Source organism: Bos mutus, chromosome 13 (assembly GCF_027580195.1).
Source record: "Bos mutus isolate GX-2022 chromosome 13, NWIPB_WYAK_1.1, whole genome shotgun sequence".
NCBI classification, from domain to species: domain Eukaryota; kingdom Metazoa; phylum Chordata; class Mammalia; order Artiodactyla; family Bovidae; genus Bos; species Bos mutus.
The window spans coordinates 10,118,201-10,136,628 of NC_091629.1; the positions used below are offsets into that span (position 1 = coordinate 10,118,201).

The window sequence follows — 18,428 nt, forward strand, 5'->3', positions numbered from 1 at the left end:
TATAGGCTTTCCCTGGCTTTGTTGAGCTTTGGGCATATATACAAGGAGTGCTCTTATGACTGGGTTATGTCATCGAGGCCAAATTCACCAGCAGCCACCTTGACTGCTCCATTCACACATTGATCAGGACCTGCAGATGGATGTCCAGGAAAGAATTCTTCCCAGCATGGAGGACCTTTTCATGCTCTGCCTTAGCAAACATCAAAGTGAAATAAAAGAAAAGCCATCCCTTCAGTTGTGATCAGTCTGAATCAGTTATACAAAAGCACATTTTAAGATATGGGTTTTTGCTGCTCTGCCTCAAAAGCTACATATTAGAGAACCAGATTATCAATTACAGAATAGTGGCTATGCCTTCCTGAGGTCCCCGTTGAGAAGTGCCTCTTTCAACCCAAGAAGATGATAGCTTTGCTCCCCCAGCCTTTGTGGCAGATGTAAATGTAAAGGTGTTGAAAATATATATATATACAAATCTCTTTCATTTTCCCTGGGAGGCAATGAAGTGTTGCCACTGCATATGGAAGGTCTTTTTCTACTTTTCGTACCAGTTAACCTAAGAGCAGGTATAGCATTATTCCTTCACTCTGGGTGGTCCCAGAGTTGTGGTTCTATTGACTGCCTTTTGTTCGCCACATACCTATATCCATTTCTGCCTGATTCCAGTATTATTCTGGTCAAAGGTTCAGTAAAATGAGAAGTAAATGAGCCATTTTTTTGAATAACATTTGCTACTGCTTTCCTTCAGTTGGATAACGAGATGTTAAGATATAATTGAAGTAAAAATGTTGAGAAGGAAATGGAAAAATAAGATCCCTAATAGAGTAGGATGGAGAAGGCACTGGCAACCCACTCCAGTATTCTTGCCTGGTAAATCCCATGGACGGAGGAGCCTGGTAGGCTGCAGTCCATGGGGTCACTAGGAGTTGGACACGACTGAGCGACTTCACTTTCACTTTTCACTTTCATGCACTGGAGAAGGAAATGGCAACCCACTCCAGTGTTCTTGCCTGGAGAATCCCAGGGATGGAGGAGCCTGGTGGGCTGCCATCTCTGGGGTCGTACAGAGTCGGACACGACTGAAGCGACTTAGCAGCAGCAGCAGGGGTGTGTATGCGCACAAAACACACACATATGTGTATAAAAACAAAGCCACATACGTTATACATTTCTTTCTTTTCCCAAATAGAGTTTTTCTTTCAGCATTCCATTTAGAGTGTTCAAATTGGAGGGCATATTGAAAGTACAAAGTGCAAGTTGTGCAGTATGAATGTACAATTGGGTCAGTGCTCTCTTGTTATGGCTGTTTTGTCCCTCTCATTGAGCACTCATCACCTTAAGGGACCAAACTACCCAAACATCTGAGAAAACAGAATTAAGATCACAAGTCTGAGACTGTAAACAGGGCATGTGTCTCAAGAGGGTGGAAATATCACAGAAGTTCGAGCCTGACCAGGACCTCAGTGATCAGGAGCTCAAGAGGAGAGGAATCAATGATGCAGTGGCAGATGGGCCTCCCCAGAGCTCTGATTTTAAAAGTATGTCAGAGCAATGAAATGCTCGATGTATATGTTCTGTGTGGTAAAATTGCACCCACATTTGTAGAGAACCTTTTCACCAGCTAATGCACACAGCAGTGTTGTTTAAAAGGGGATTAATTTTAGTCTGATTTACAGAAGAAATTGCAACTCAATGAGAGTAAGTATTGACATGAATTGGGATCATACAGCTTGGAAAACATGAAAAAACAAAAGAAGTTATAAGTTTTTGTTTCTCCTCAATTCTAGCTCCTGTTCTTCCCTTCTGGGGTTGAAGAGAGGCACTTCGTATCCTCAACATAAATGCTTATATTGGTAATTTCATGTATATAATTTACAGCCAATAACCAAGTTGTCACTGGTTGTTTTTCTTCCCCAGAGGATAACTTGTAATTTGTAATCCCCAATGTGGCTTTAAGCCAATAGAATAAAGGAGTCTATGAGAGTTGATGTACTTTGACATATATGCTGCTGCTGCTACTAGTCACTTCAGTTTTGTCCAACTGTGCGACCCCATAGACGGCAGCCCACCAGGCTCCGCCATCCCTGGGATTCTCCAGGCAAGAACACTGGAGTGGGTTGCCATTTCCTTCTCCAATGCATGAAAGTGCAAAGTGAAAGTGAAGTCGCTCAGTCATGTCCAACTCTTAGCGACCCCATGGACTGCAGCCCACCAGGCTTCTCCGTCCATGGGATTTTCCAGGCAAGAGTACTGGAGTGGGGTGCCATTGCCTTCTCCATTTGACATATATAAGTTTTCATTATATAAAATATGATTGATGTATTTTACCTTAACAGGTGGTTGGAATTGTAGAGGAAATGTATTTGATGATTGAGAAGAGTATAGTTTGCTTCCTAGGTACCCATGGTTAGTAAGTTCACATGAGTTTCAGAAATGTTTCTTCTTTCTTTTTTCCTTTAATGAAGTTGCATGTGCATACCAGTATCCTCAGAGTGAACTGCATGATCTGCTAGCAACAATTTTGTCTCAAGGAAGCCAGTCACATGAAACCCATCATTGTATAGTTGCATCTGGCAGACATTTACCAGATAACTTACCACAACTCTTAATTTTCATATTAGCAGTTGCTGCTACATGTGATTTTGTTTAAAACCCTGACTGAATTACAGGCATGTATTTGTCTGAAAGAGGTTGGCTTAGATAGCATGGGATAACGTATTATGATTCATAAAATGGCATTTGTGCAAAATGCAAGTTGAATTATGCAAAAACTTCATTTGTTTGCTTCAAGCAAGTTGTCCACCACACACACCAGTTCAATTCAGTTGCTCAGTCATGTCCTACTCTTTGTGACCCCATGGACTACAGCACGCCAGGCCTCCCTGTCCATCACTAACTCCCAGAGTTTACCCAAACTCATGTCCATTGAGTCAGTGATGCCATCCAACCATCTCATCCTCTGTCATGCCCTTCCCCTCCTGCCTTCAATCTTTCCCAGCATTAGGTCTTTTCAAATGAATCAGTTCTTTGCATCAGGTGGCCAAAGTATTGGAGTTTCGGCTTCAACATCAGTCCTTCCAATGAATATTCAGGACTGATTTCCTTTAGGATGGACTGGTTGGATCTCCTTGCAGACCAAGGGACTCTCAAGAGTCTTCTCCAACACCACAGTTCAAAAGCATCAGTTCTTCGGCGCTCAGCCTTCTTCACAGTCCAAATCTCACATCCATACATGACTACTGGAAAAACCAGCCTTGACTAGACAGACCTTTTTTGGCAAAGGAATGTCTCTGCTTTTTAATATGCTATCTAAGTCAGTCATAATTTTCCTGCCAAGGAGTAAGCATCTTTTAATTTCATGGCTGCAGTCACCATCTGCAATGATCTTGGAGCTTAAGTCTGTCACTTTTTCCACTGTTTCCCCATCTATTTGCCATGAAGTGATGGGACAAGATGCCATGATCTTAGTTTTCTGAAAGTTGAGCTTTAAGCCAACTTTTTCACTCTCCTCTTTCACTTGCATCAAGAGGCTTTTTAGTTCTTCTTCACTTTCTGCCATAAAGGTGGTATCATCTGCATATCTGAAGTTACTGATATTTCTCCCGGCAATCTTGATTTCAGCTTGTGCTCCTTCCAGCCCAGCGTTTCTCATGATGTACTCTGCATATAAGTTAAATAAGCAGGGTGACAATATACGGCCTTGATGTACTCCTTTTCCTATTTGGAACCAGTCTGTTGTTTCATGTCCATTTCTAACTGTTGCTTCCTGACCTGCATACAGGTTTCTCAAGAAGCAGGTCAGGTGGTCTGGTATTCCCATCTCTTTAAGAATTTTTCAGTTTATTGTGATCCACACAGTCAAAGGCTTTGGCATAGTCAATAAAGCAGAAATAGATGTTATAAGTATACATATATCCCCTCTCTCTTGGGTCTCCCTCCCATCCCCTCTGCTGTTGCTGCTAAGTCGCTTCAGTCGTGTCCAACTCTGTGCAACCCCACAGACGGCAGCCCATCAGGCTTCCCTGTCCCTGGGATTCTCCAGACAAGAACACTGGAGTGGGTTGCCATCTCCTTCTCTAATGCATGAAAGTGAAAAGTGAAAGTGAAGTCGCTCAGTCGTGTCCGACTCTAGTTACCCCATGGACTGCAGCCTACCAGGCTCCTCCGCCCATGGGACTTTCCATCCCCTCTAGGGAGAATTTAATTGATTGTTTTTTTCTTGCACATTTTTGTTTTAAACACTGTCTTTGGGTGTTTTTTATTTATTAACTCATTCAACCATCATAACAATCCAATGATATTGATATGATTATTCCTCCATTTAATGGATTAGAGATCTGAGGCACAGAAAGGCCAAGGAACTTAAGTCACTAAAGTCAAAGAACTTAAGTAAAATTATTTGAAATAACTTGATTTCACCATTAAATAAATTCTCTACTCATATGTCATTCACCTACCAATCTGAGAGTCATTTGGGGGACTGTAATAGAGGACATCCCTCCTAGCTCAGTTGGTAAAGAGTCCATGGTGTCACAAAGAGTTGGATATGACTGATCGACTTTCACTTTCACTAGAGTAATCTAATTTAAATCTACTTATTCAATTTGCAGTTAAAAGAATAGAGGCTGAAGCAGTACAGTAAAAGTAGCAGGACTTAAGAGGACTGCCGCTCTGCTCTAAGGTGGAGGTGTTGGAACTTTCACAGAGACAACAGGTCTTTTCTTCCTCAAACTCTTTAAGAATGAAATCCAGTGAGGGAGAATGTCTAGTTATTGACACGTAATGAATTCTAAAGTATGTTGTGAAGAGGTCATAAAATTTGGAGACCAATTCTAGCCATGTGGCTTTAAGCAAATTATCCAGCTTCATTACATGCTTCATTTAATAAATGGAAACTTGCATCTCCTGCATTGGCAGGAAGATTCATTACCACTAGTGCTGCCTGGGAAGCCTAATAGTAATAATACTAATATTAATAACGTGGACATCCCTGGTGTCTCAGAGGTAGAGAACCCACCTGCAATGCAGGTTCAATCGCCAGGTGGGGGAGATCCCCTGGAGAAGGAAATGCAACCCACTCCTACATAGAGAATCCCATGGACAGAGGAGACTGGTGGTCTACATTCTATGGGGTCACAAAGAGTCAGACACAATTTAGTGATTAAACAACAACAAAATCAATAATGTAATTCCTTTCAAAGTTATTATAAGGACACATTGAAGAAAATATATAAAAATTATGTAATTGGTAAGGCCCATATAGGTATTGGGGTCTTCCTGGTAGCTCAGTGATAAAGAATCTGCCTTCACTACAGGAGCCATAGGATACACGGGTTTAATCCCTGGGTCAGGAAGATCCCCTGGAAGAGGGCATGGCAACCCACTCCAGTATTCTTGCCTGGAGAATCTCCATGGACAGAGGAGCCTGGCAGGCTATAGTCCATAGTGTTGCAAAGAGTTGGACACAACTGAAGCAACTTAGCACACATGCATATAGGTATTGGAGCTTCCCTGGTAGCTCAGCCAGTAAAGAATTCACCTGAAATGCAGAAAACCCCAGTTGATTCCTGGGTTGGGAAGATCCCCTGGAGAAGGAATAGGCTACCCACTGTAGTATTCTTGGGCTTCCCTGGTGGCTCAGATGGTGAAAAATCTGCCTGCAATGCGGGATACCTGGTTTCCATACCTGAGTTGGGAAGATCTCCAGGAGAAGGGAACCGCTACCCACTACACTATTCTTGTCTGAAGAATTCCATGGACAGAGGAGCCTGGCATGCTACAGTCCATGGGGTTGCAGAGTCAGACACAACGAAGCAATTTTCACTCATATACACACTGGTTTATTATAAAGGATACAACTCAGGAACACCTGAATGGAAGAGATGCATAAGGCAAAGGGAAGGGGAAGGGTGTATGTGTGCAGCTTCCAGGCCCTTTCTGTGTGTGCCACCCTCTGAGTGAAACTGTTACCTGAGAGGGGACCCCTTCCAGGACCCAAGAGCAGGCTCCTGTTTAATATTCTAAAATGAATTGTCTGGGAAGACACATGTACTGACAAAGTACAAGACTTTATTGGAAAGGGGTACCTGGGTGGTGCTAGTGGTAAAGAACCCTCCTGTCAATGCAAGAGAGGTAAGAGATGTGGGTTCAATCCCTGGGTCAGAAAGATCCCTTGGAGAAGGAAATGACAACCTACTCCAGTATTCTGGCCTGGAAAATCCCATGGACAGAGGAGACTGACAGGCTACAGTCTGTGGGGTCAGAGAGAGTGGAATACGATTAAAGCGAACTAGCACCACATAGGTATTGGCTAATCTCACAATTATCACAATAATATTTGTGGTTAATAAATATGTAATCATGGTTAGTAAATATATAATTATTGTGTAGGGGTTATTCATATCAGGACTTACAGTGATAGAATTCTCAAATGCTTGAGGAGGTGTACAAATTTAGAACTATAGATTATTCAAGTGACTGGAGAGGGCAAGGGCAACCCACTCCAGTACTCTTGCCTGGGAAATCCCATGGACAGGGGAGCCTGGTGGGCTGGTCCATGGGGTCACGAAGAGTCGGACCTGACTAAGAGAATTCACTTTCACTTTTCACTTTCCTGCACTGGAGAAGGAAATGGCAACCCACTCCAGTATTCTTGCCTGGAGAATCCCAGGGATGGGAGAGCCTGGTGGGCTGCCATCTATGGGGTCGCACAGAGTCAAACACGACTGAAGTGACTTAGCAGCAGAGACCATCTACAGAAATAGCAAAGTAGATCCTTCAGTTGCAAGAGAAAATCTGCCAATTATAGCTGAGCTCAGAACTTGACTTTAGGCTTAGTAATGAAAGCAAGAGAAGTGTGTAACTGTTGAAATTCAAAAATCAAAACACATTTGCTTCTCTTATTTGGACTTTTTAAGTGGAAGTATCATTGAGTTACACATTTGCTCAGTAATAACCACTTTTCTACAAATCTTATGACCAGGTAGATAAATTCTATTTAAACTAGAAATACGTAATGAGTAAAAGAGACATTTTGTGATCAGCTTTTCAAGTGGCTACAACCAAGCTTGAAAATAAAAAAAAAAATTTAAAAACAGTAAATATATGTTACCTAAATTACCTTAAAATGTGAAGGACCAGAAAAATGAAATATTTTTTCTGTACAAGTGGACATGCCCTAGATAACTAAAGACAAGAGACAGCTATGAGTGCTTTTGAAGATTTGGAAAAAATTTATTCAAATAAAGGATGCTTTACTTTGCATAGCTGGTTCTTATTCAACACCTGATTACACTTCCCTCCCTGCTCTCAGCAGGCCTGGAAGGTTTCTCTCCACTCAGTTATTAATCATTTCTAAAATGATATTTTTAAAACTTAGGAGTGTAAGGAGAACTCAGTAGGGCCCATGGCTACATTCAAGCATTTTACTTTATAGTCATTAAGAACTAACCTAAGATAATGGAGGAATTGGGTTTCATATGGCTAAAGAAAACAAATATTCTCTGAATTAGAAAAATTAAACTCATTGTATGGAGTAGTGGAATCTTTGTATTCTTGAATTGTTTTTCACATTAGTCTTCGCGGTAGTGGTATTAATGGTAATAGTGGCAGCAGATTAATCATAGTGGCAGATGTGCTAGTAATTATAGTAGTAGCTTCTTGTTAGTGGGTCTACCCTGGTGGCTCAGAGGGTAAAGTGTCTGCAATGCAGGAGACCTGGGTTTGATCCCTGGGTCAGGAAGATCCTCTGGAGAAGGAAATGACAACCCACTCCAGTACTCTTGCCTAGAAAATGTCACGGACGGAGGAGCCTGCTAGGCTCCAGTCCTTGGAATCACAAAGAGTCGCACATGACTGAGCAATTTTTCACTTCTCTTCTTGTTAGTAGAAGTTGTAGCAATTGTAATACTCCTATAGTTTAAATGGCACCCCACTCCAGTACTCTTGCCTGGAAAATCCTCATGGACAGAGGAGCCTGGTGGGCTGCAGTCCATGGGATCGCTAAGAGTTGAACACGACTGAGCGACTTCACTTTCACTTTTCACTTTCATGCATTGGAGAAGGAAATGGCAACCCACTCCAGTGTTCTTGCCTGGAGAATACCAGGGATGGGGGAACCTGATGGGCTGCTGTCTATGGGGTCACACAGAGTTGGACATGACTGAAGTGACTTAGCATACAAATATAGCTTTTACACATTAGCAAATTCTTTCATCTTTTCACTTAGTTCTTTGGGAACAGTTTGAGACTTCACCTTTGAAATCTGAGAAATTCTAGTCCTGGAAAACTTTTTCCTGATGAGAGGAAGTGAGAGAGTGATTCTCCTTATCTGAAAACTGGGTTATACAGAATGGAGAATAACATTTTGAGAAATCTATAAAATAACTGTAATCTTATTTATTTTAAAAATAGTAAGAATTATGTATCTGAAATCTTTTATGACTGTATTTTTCAATTCTGTTTTTAGGAATTGCTGCTGCAATTTCTTACTGCAGTTGTTTCAATGAATGAATATTGTATTGATTTAAAATTATCTTACTGCCTTGAATTACTGCTCTCCTTATTCTTTAATTCAATCAGTTTCTCTTATTAGTACGTGGAAAATTTAAAGTAGAGGAATAACTATCCACAGATATTGACCCTGAAAGAACACTTTCAGAGTGTAAATCAATCTTTTCCTTAAAAGATTATATTTATAGAATTGTTGTCTTCCTTTCAGTGGTGAAATTATAAAAGGCACACTGGTGAGGATAAGAGAAAAAAATCACAGACCCTGAAAAATAGTCACTCTTCATCTTTATAATTTTAAGGGTGTTGGACTTTGAACACTGAGCATGACTCTGAGAATCCACAGGGAAATCAAGTAAAAGCAATGACTTTCACCCTACTGTCGTCTTTCAGTACACTTGAGCTGTGTGACATTGCAAATTACAAAGTTCTGCTCAAGACACTGGGAATTTATTTTGAAAGGTTTTTTTTTTTGGTGAATGAGGAACAAAGAGTAATTGATGACTATAACATGCTAAAGATTTTACCAGTTTAAGTATCTTTTTAAAACCTGAATGGCTATGATTAAATTATGCCTTTGGTGAAAAATAAAAAGGAAGTCAAAGGAAAGAAGACACTGCTGGAAAGACAGAAATTGATTTCAAACTAAATAACTACAGATTTAGGGCTTCCCTGGTGGCTCAGTGATAAAGAATCTGCCTGCCAGTACAGGAGACTGGGTCAGGAAGATCCTCTGGAGAAGGAAATTGGCAACCCATCGTGGTATTCTTGCCTGGAAAATTCCATGGACAGAGGAGCCCTGTGGGCTACAGGCCATGGCGTCTCACAAGAGTTGGACACGACCTAGCAACTAAACAACAATAACAAACTACAGATTTAATTCTCCAATAACTTAGTAGAAATTGCAATAGAGAATTTGAAACAATGAGGGCCATGATATGCTAATGAAAGCTTTATTCAGACCATGAAATGAGATAAAAGTTTTACACTTTAAGGGGTTTAAATTCAACATAATTTTGTGGGTTTTTTTTTTTTTAATTCTGCTTTTTCTAAAACTAATTCTTAAAAAAAAATTAAATTAATTCTTATGAAAATATTAATATAAAAATGATCTAAAGTAACCCCAGATATGTAGTTAACTTATGATTACCTAAACATTACAATTGCGTTGTCACAAATAACTTGCTTTGAATTTTCTTTGGTAATAATGTGTGTATATGTATATTTTTATATGTTCTTAATTGTGCACTTCCTAGTTTAATATTAGAAGTTAGTATTTCCTGAACTGACTCTCCTTTTAGGCAGCTAAAGACCTTGGAGGCCAGAAGCCAGTATAGGATTAACAATTTGTCATGGATAATCCACAAAGTAAATAAACCCAGTGTGAATAATTGAAAGTGGGTAGAGTTGTAACATGGGAGCTATTGAAATTTAATTCAAGATGAAGTTCTCCATAGTAAATTCCCTCTCATTATCCAATAGCTGAAATAGGCTGACATCGATAACTCTCTAAATAGAGAGGTATTTGTGCATTATCAATGGTTACATATAGACTAACTCCTTGATATGGTGCTACTTGAGCAATCTGAGAAATGTGAAGTTTATCCTTTAGTGCTTAGCTTCCTTTCAACTTTGAATAGATGGTTCAAAATACTTGCTGCATTTTAGTACTAAATATATGTATGTGTGAATTCTAAAATGTCCTAAACTGAGATTAAGAATGTGTAACTGAACATCATGAGAATACATTAATTTGTAAACTGAGCTTACCTGTTTGACTAGTATAAAAATAACCAGGGATTACTAAAGGCAGATTTAATGTTTGGATTACTTACAGTACTATCCTAGCCTTTTCACCCTAATAATCTCTTGGGATAGTAGTCACTTTAAGTGACTTTAAGTCACACACTTAATTGTACATATAATAAGTTTATGATTACTATTCTGCTACCATATTGTATATTATTCTGCTACCATATTAATCCAGACTCAACTATTGCTGATCAGATATTAAGATATTAATTATGTTTCTTTTTTTAGCTACTGTGATTTTTCAAAATGTCAGTGAAGTGGAGTTGGGATATTTTAATTAAAATATTCTGTTTTTTTCTTAACAAGCTCCTGTTTTTCTAATTACAGGTTTCATATACACTGGTGAAGTTGTGCACCGAATGCTAACGGCCACACAGTACATAGCACCTTTAATGGCAAATTTTGATCCCAGTGTATCCAGAAATTCAACTGTCAGATATTTTGATAATGGTATGTGTTGGTTAGCCTATATTTTGCTGAATGTATACTTATAAACACTGATCATCAGATTCATATTAATATTTTTGTAATGTTGGGTTTAGGCTGGATTTGTTAACTGGTGCAAATAGCCTGAGGTAACAAATGTTATACTGCACCAATTAATACTATAATAAGTGGATAAAGTATATGGTAAAATGTCACTCACGTATTCATTCATTCATTTGCTCATTTAACAAACATTTATTAACATGTATTAGGGAATATAATAAATGAGTTGCAGCAAACATTGTTTTGGACAAAGCAAACACATTTATTTGATGCTATTTGAAGTAAGTCCTTCCTACTAAAAAGAAGTAAATAAGGAAAATTTTTTAGTTCTGATTTTTAGGTAGAGACAAGTGGCATAATATATTGATATTAAATTTCTAAAACTTATAAACTATTTGTATATTTTGAAAATATAGGATGGTGTAGTAGTGAAATCACTCAGTCGTGTCCGACTCTTTGCAACATCATGGACTGTAGCCTATCAGGCTGCTCCATCCTTGGGATTTTCCAGCCAAGAGTACTGGAGTGAGTTGCCATTTCCTTCTCCAGAAAATATAGGATAGTGAGTAATTAAAATTCACTTGGCCTTCCCAGATGGCTCAGTGGTAAAGAATCCACCTGCCAAGTTGACGTGAGTATGATTCCTGGGTAGGGAAGATCCTCTAGAGAGGGAAATGGCAAACCGGTCCAGTACAGAAATCCCATGGACAGAGGAGCCTGGTGGCTACAGTCCAGGGGGTTGCAGAAGAGTCAGACACAACTCAGCAACTAAACAACAAAATTCACTTAAGGAAAAAGTTTTCCTGACTTTGAAATATGAAATAGAGCTGTTAAAGTTTATCATATATACTGACAACAGTCTATCCCCACTACTTCTTTAGGGGAACACACAAAATAGTCAAGGAAGAAGTAGACTATGTCACTAAATGCCCCCAAACCTAAGTAAGAAATTTATGTTCCTAAAAACATAAATGAATTTTCCTGTCTACATCTTAGTTAAGACTGTAACTATGATAGAAAAAGAATATAGGAAAAGAGAGTTTGTTTTGGAAACTTAAAAATAGAAACTTCTGTACTCTTTACAATACAAAAATATTATTTATTTGCCCATATGAGAATCATCTTTTAAAAAATAGAAGCATGTGGCCTGAACAGAGTTATTTCTCCTCTTGTCTTGCCTTAATGACCAAGGGAGAAATTAACCGTAGGGTAGCATAGACTTACTGGTGACCTCAGCTTTGGGAAAATGACATCACTTTGCTGAAAGAGATCTGGCCAGTGTGATAAAGTCATTTTACAAGTCAAAATAGCAAAAGAGGAAGACAACTAAACACATTCAGATGTGCACTTTGAGAAACAGATTTCAAACAATTTGAATAACACCAAAGTATGCTCCAATAAATGAAGTTAACTCTAAATATTAACTATAATAATTATTTCCTTCGGTTATGTTAAGAACTGTTATATTCTGTCCTCTCACTTAAAGGAAATTGACGTACAAAGGGTCAAAGATATACAAGCAGATTTTGAGTATACTTTAGACAGAGCTACAGTGAGCAACTTATCTGAAGCTTATTTCCTGAATCACCTAAGGAATCTACCCTATGTAGTTTAGAAAGTTGAGTATTTTCCAAGCTTTGTCACTTACTAGATTATGTTGAGACATTTAGTCATGGACACAAGCTTCTGTTGATCAAGTGTTTATATCATTAACATCAAAATCATAAAACATATTGTCTCCTTCCCCATATACTCTCTCACATATCTTGTGCCTAAGTAGCTCCGTAGTTAAATTTTACCTTTATTAAAATGATTTTGAAAAATTGATATGTGCCACTTCAACTGGATTCTAAAGGCCAGTGGCTATTTATAAGAAATGATTTTCTCTTGCATACGTGGCACGAGAACTCAATACACAGTAGGTCCTCAATAATTATACAATGAATGAATAAATGAAAAAAATTAAGTACGTAAATTGATTTTTAATTCTGAGACTTGTGAAAGTACAAATACTCAAGAACTATTGTATTTTTACTTTATTGAAATATCTTCTGTGTAGTAATCAATGGGAATACTGAGTTCTTATAATAATAAAAGCTAGTAATTTCTGTGTTTTATTAAATGATAGAAGCACTTCTCAATATTGTAAGGATCTTCACAAAGTCCTTTCATACCAGAGCAACTTACTGAAATATTTCTAATTCTGATTGGTTAGGATCATTGAAGGAGTGCTTAAGGATGGGAAACTCAACATTTTAGGAAAGCAAAACTTCTCTAAAGGAGACAGTGGCAGTTTAGAACATTTCTTCTAAGATGAAATTTCTGCAGTATTAAAACACTAGGTTTTAAAAATCAGACGATGCTTCCAGATATGATAGCCAGACTAGATAACTACTGGAGTGTAAGGAAGTCACAGAATATTAATGCACAAGAACTAGAAAAGTTATTAAACTAAATCTTTTATTAGAAAAATAATTTGATGGCTCATAAATAGCAGATTAGAAGCATAATTCTTATCGAAATCATAAACCTAATCAAACATAGAATCAGAAAATTTGGAGTTAATAGTGACCTTAAATGCCCCTAGATCAGCCTACTTGCCTGTTTTTATTTTGGAGATTAAAAAATTGGCATCCACTACTGATCAGAAAGTATGATGATCACCCTAGCGATACTAAGTTCCAGCTGCTCAGTTCCGTTAAGCACATAGGATGGTGCAGTAACTCATGTAGTCTGTAACATGAGCTTAAATAACAACTTCAGCTCCACCAGGAGGAACTGTGCCATTAGATTTTGTGTCCATCATCAGAGAAACAACATATGATTGTCAGTCATAAGCCAAGAGATGCACCACTCTAACCCAGCTCTTTGGTAAATTCCATGCTTGAGTCCAAGTTTTGCTCTTGACAGGTTATACTCCTACATCGTAGCTGACCAAAGAAAATGTTTTTTGATTCACTTATCTAGTTGCTTCCTGTGTTAGGTGCTACCTAGAGAGCAATATGTGATCATTATCTGCTAAGAGAAATATAAGATTATATCTCTAGAAGCCGCTCTCACTAACCTGTGGACTATAGGGTTTTAGATTTAATAACAGGTGAAACTTGAAATATTGATTATTTCATAAAACAAAATAGAGATAATTTTAAAATTTAAGAAGGTAATTTTAATGTAGGTAATTTTAAAATTTAAAGATAACATTTACACTCAACTAATCTTACTAGTGGGCTTCTCTTGTGGCTAAGTGGTAAGGAATCCACCTACCAATGCAGGAGAGGCAGCAGACGGAGGTTCGATCCCTAGGCCGAAAAGATCACATGGAGGAGGAGATGACAACCCACTCCAGTATTCTTGCCTGGAGAATTCCCTGGACAGAGGAGCCTGGTGGGCTACATTCCATGGAGTCACAGAGTCAAACACTATTTACCAACTAAACAACAGCAATCTTACCAGTAGACCCACTTAAATTAACAAATGTTGGAGGAGCTGTGATAGGACTTATTCACACATTTTAGTGTTATTTTATAAAGCCTGCTATAATAATATGGGGAGAATATCATCATCAGAATTTGCATTAAAAACATTTAATTACTCAAAAAGAGGTAGACCTCTTTTATGCACAAGAATGTGCAGAAACTATGTATTTGGGAGCTGAATGCAGAAATCTCTAGAAAGTGAAAATTAGTCTTCCCATGTTGCAGAAGATACAGGTTCAAGCAGATTGTGTCCAAAGTCACACAAAAAGTTTGAGAGGCAGGACCCAAGTCTAGATCATCTGCCTGCCAATTCCATGTTCTCTCTGCACCATCAAAGTGCTGATTGAAATTAGTGAAGATAGAAATTAGCAAGGATAGGAATTAGGAGGAGACCAGATCTTGAAAGGTGTGGACACGTGTGAAGGAAAAGAAGCTGTTGTTAAGAGGCATTTCATGATCAGAAGACCCTTTTACTTCTACAATTATGGAAAATTTCCTGGTTATTACTGTCCTCGCCTTTTCCAGTTTAGAAAAAAAAAAAAGTAGTAGAGATACAGAGATGCCCATGAAAGGAAGAGACATGGATTTTCACTTAAAACAGGGCTATGTCTTAGGTGCTGCTTATGACTAAACATACCAAGGTAAAAGTCAAAAATAATGTTTTTACTTATAAAGTTTTACTTCAAAGAAACAAATATTTTTCTGTATTTAAAGTGTACAGTGTGATAATGTGATATATGTATACATTGGAAAAGAATTTCTACCATCAAATTAACTAACATATTCATCCCCTCACATATGTACCTTTTGTTTTTCTGATGTGAACTCTTTAGGTTTTATTCTCAGTAAATTTTGATTATATTATACAGTGTTGGGCTTCCCCTGTGGCTCAATAGTAAAAAATCCACCTGTAATGCAGGAGACATGGGTTAGATCTATGGGTTAGGAAGATTCCCCTGGAGAAGGGAATGGCTATCTACTCCAGTATTCTTGCCCAGAATTGAATCTCATGGACAGAGGAGCCTGGCAGGCTACAGTCCATGGAGTCACAGCGTTGGACATGACTGGAGCGAGTGAGCAAGCACACATACCTCCAGTGCCAGACACTGTATTCCCTGTGTTACACATCAGATCCTCAGACCTTATTTATTATATCAATGAAAGTTGGTATCCTTTTGTTAGCATTTCTTTTTGCCCCAGACTCTAGTCCCTGCTTTAAGATTTCACACGAATGTGATACCATGCAGTTTTTCTCTTTCTCTTTTTGGCTTATTTCACTTAGCTTAGTGCCCCTCCAGATTCATCCTTGTTTTCTCATTGGTGGCTATTAAGCTGTGTTTCAATTAATATTTCATGTTAATAATTTTATAGTAAACATTGGCAGATTGACTTATCAGACTGTGGTATATAGCACTGAAGAGTCATCCCAGTGTACTTCAAGGGGGCTTCAGAAATCTTAGCCTGGGGCACTTAAAGCTACCTTGCAACCTTCTAGAAGCAATACTACAAAGACAGAAATGCAGGCATTGTGAATAAAAGAAGAAAATTCCCATTAGTGTTAAAGAAATGTCTTCAGCACGGAAGAGTATAATTCTAAATATGGAAGAGACATCTTCAAGTCTGTTATAAGTGATGCTAGCTTCCCTGAATGTGTTCCTTTCTCTCTCAGCATTTGTCAAATGTATTTGAAGTTCATTCAAGTCACTTGGGTTGCATTTTGAAAGTGGCTCATGGAAATTTAAGCAGACAGTAAACCCATTAACATTAATGGACTTCCTAAGGCAAAATTCCCCCATACTGGGCTCAATATTAACCTCAGTATGAGGTTAGATTTAGAGAATACTCAATTCTTTATAAATATCCCAAATGCTATTTCAGTAACAGAATTCCAGTTAACTATATACAATTCAAGTAGCACAACTACTAGATGAGAAAGTTAGATCCATGCTTTTGTGAAGATTCCCACCAGAACTGATTGATTTATTTTTCTCATCGCATTTCTTCTGTTCCAATGGGGTTTATAGGCACAGCGCTTGTTGTCCAATGGGACCATGTACATCTCCAGGATAATTACAACCTGGGAAGCTTCACATTCCAAGCAACCCTCCTCATGGATGGACGCATCATCTTTGGATATAAAGAAGTAAGTAATATATTGATGAGTTCGTTCCCCCTTTGACCTTTGACCTCTCTATCATTTTCTCCAGGTGTCAAGTAAAGGGCATTTAACATTCATGAACCTCAAGTCATTTTCTCACCTCTTGATTTCTTTTGCTTTATTTAAAAAAATACAGTTTTTAAAATCTGCTGGATAACACCAGTTATTTTGGGGTTTTATTTTTGCATTCTGATATCTTTGGCATTATGACCCTTGAATTTCATTAAAATTATTAAATAATTATATTCTTGTGATAGTATAATGAAATGCCTCTGAGAAAAAAAAATATTCCCAATTGGAAGGATTTTCATCTAAATCTGATTGTTTATGTTTATATTATTTGTTTTTGCCTCATCAACTTCTGTGACATCTTTTGACTCTAATTTCAAAGTGTTAATAGACATGAAGATTTGTGTGGCTCGATGACCCAATACTGAGAGCATTCCAGAACAGCTGAGTCGACAAGTCCTTTGGCTAGTGTTTATTGCTACCTGATAGGAAAGATTAGGGCTTCCCCAGTGACTCAGTGGTAAAGAATCCGCTGGCAAAGCAGGAGACACAGGAGACACAGGTTCGATCCCTGGGTCAGAAAGATCCCCTGGAGGAGGGCATGGCCACCCACTCCAGCGTTCTTGCCTGAGAATCCCATGGACAGAGCAGCCTAGTCGGCTACAGTGCATAGAGTCCCGACAAGTCGGATATAACTGAAGAGACTAAGCAGGCACGCAGCAAAGATTAATCAGAGATCTAAGTGACAGAATGAATAAGGAAATTTAAACTTTGTTTCATTTCCCCACGTTGACAGAGAATAGAAATTGACTAGATTGCAACCTTAAATTTACAGAATGTCTAAATTAGAATAATAGCATGTTTGATTTAACACTCTGTTGACAATGTAATTAAGATCTATTAGACAACCTAAACTTGGGGAGAAGGTAGCAAAGAATTTAAGAATAAAGTTTCAGAAGTATCAGAAATGATGTTTTAGGCAGTCACTAATCGTGAGAGAAATTCTGACAATGTGAATTGATAATGGGCATTATTGACCATGTCTAAATGAGTATTTATAATACTGCAATACTGACTCACCATCTTATTTCCCACTGAAGGGTTATTTTTCCCTTGGGAAATGAATCCCTGACTCTAAAAAAGATGCCAATGATTTTAAAAGGATTCACTTTGGTCACGTCTTCTGAAATCTATCTTTTCTATAAAGTGAGGGATGGTTATGTTTCAGTTAAGTAGGCCAACTTTTGGAAATCTCGTAACCATGTTAAATGTTTCCATTCCTTTGAAGAATTCTTCCATGTGGAATTAATCTTTACTTGGGGCACTTGTGGACATAGAATAGACGAGAAGATCTACTCTGCTTGTTGCATCCTCACCCAAAGCTGTTTTGATATCATAGCCCACCTGTTCCTTACATCACGCTCCTTGGAATCTGAGAGAATATTGCTTAAAGGGACTTATGCATTCCTGGTTTTCATTGTAATCCAGTGTATTGCTGGAACTGCCAAGTAATGTTATGCAATGTTATTTTCGACATTGTAACTAACAGTGGTAAAATTTCTGGAAAGATGAAGAGTCAGAAAGTCTAGAATCTGAAATCGCACTAACTGTAGGCTTTGTCAAAACAGAGGTTTGTGTTCTTATTGTGGTCTCTCTCTCTCTCTAAACCTTATTATCAAAATTGTCATCTTTATTTATACTGTTCTCAATGGGTGTCTCACACTGCATAGTAACAGTTTATTTTTCCTATTCTCTCTTTGTAGTGAGATTGATATTTTTTAAATGTCCTTTTCTTTTCTTTATTTAACTGAAGAGAAATTTTCCATTGTGATTTTCCTGTATTGTCATGGGAATATTAAGCTGAGAGGCAATTTTAACACTTTCTTGATATTCCCAGACTATCAGTCCTTGTGAATTTAGAGTTCTAAAGGAAGTCATTTCTTTGTCATTTGCCTTGCTGCCCTTTCTCCTTCCTGGTT

The 18,428-nt window shown here is 38.1% G+C and overlaps 1 protein-coding gene across 2 annotated transcripts in view; it reads left to right on the forward strand.

Annotated features, from left to right (window-relative positions):
- PLXDC2 (plexin domain containing 2) overlaps window positions 1-18,428 on the forward strand; it is a 425,012-nt gene that overhangs the window by 283,324 nt on the left and 123,260 nt on the right. For both annotated transcript variants that reach the window (XM_070380982.1, XM_070380981.1), the window contains exons 5-6: window positions 10,645-10,767; window positions 16,307-16,425. In XM_070380982.1, the coding sequence (XP_070237083.1) occupies window positions 10,645-10,767; window positions 16,307-16,425 (242 nt within the window). The remainder of the gene's footprint in view (window positions 1-10,644; window positions 10,768-16,306; window positions 16,426-18,428) is intronic.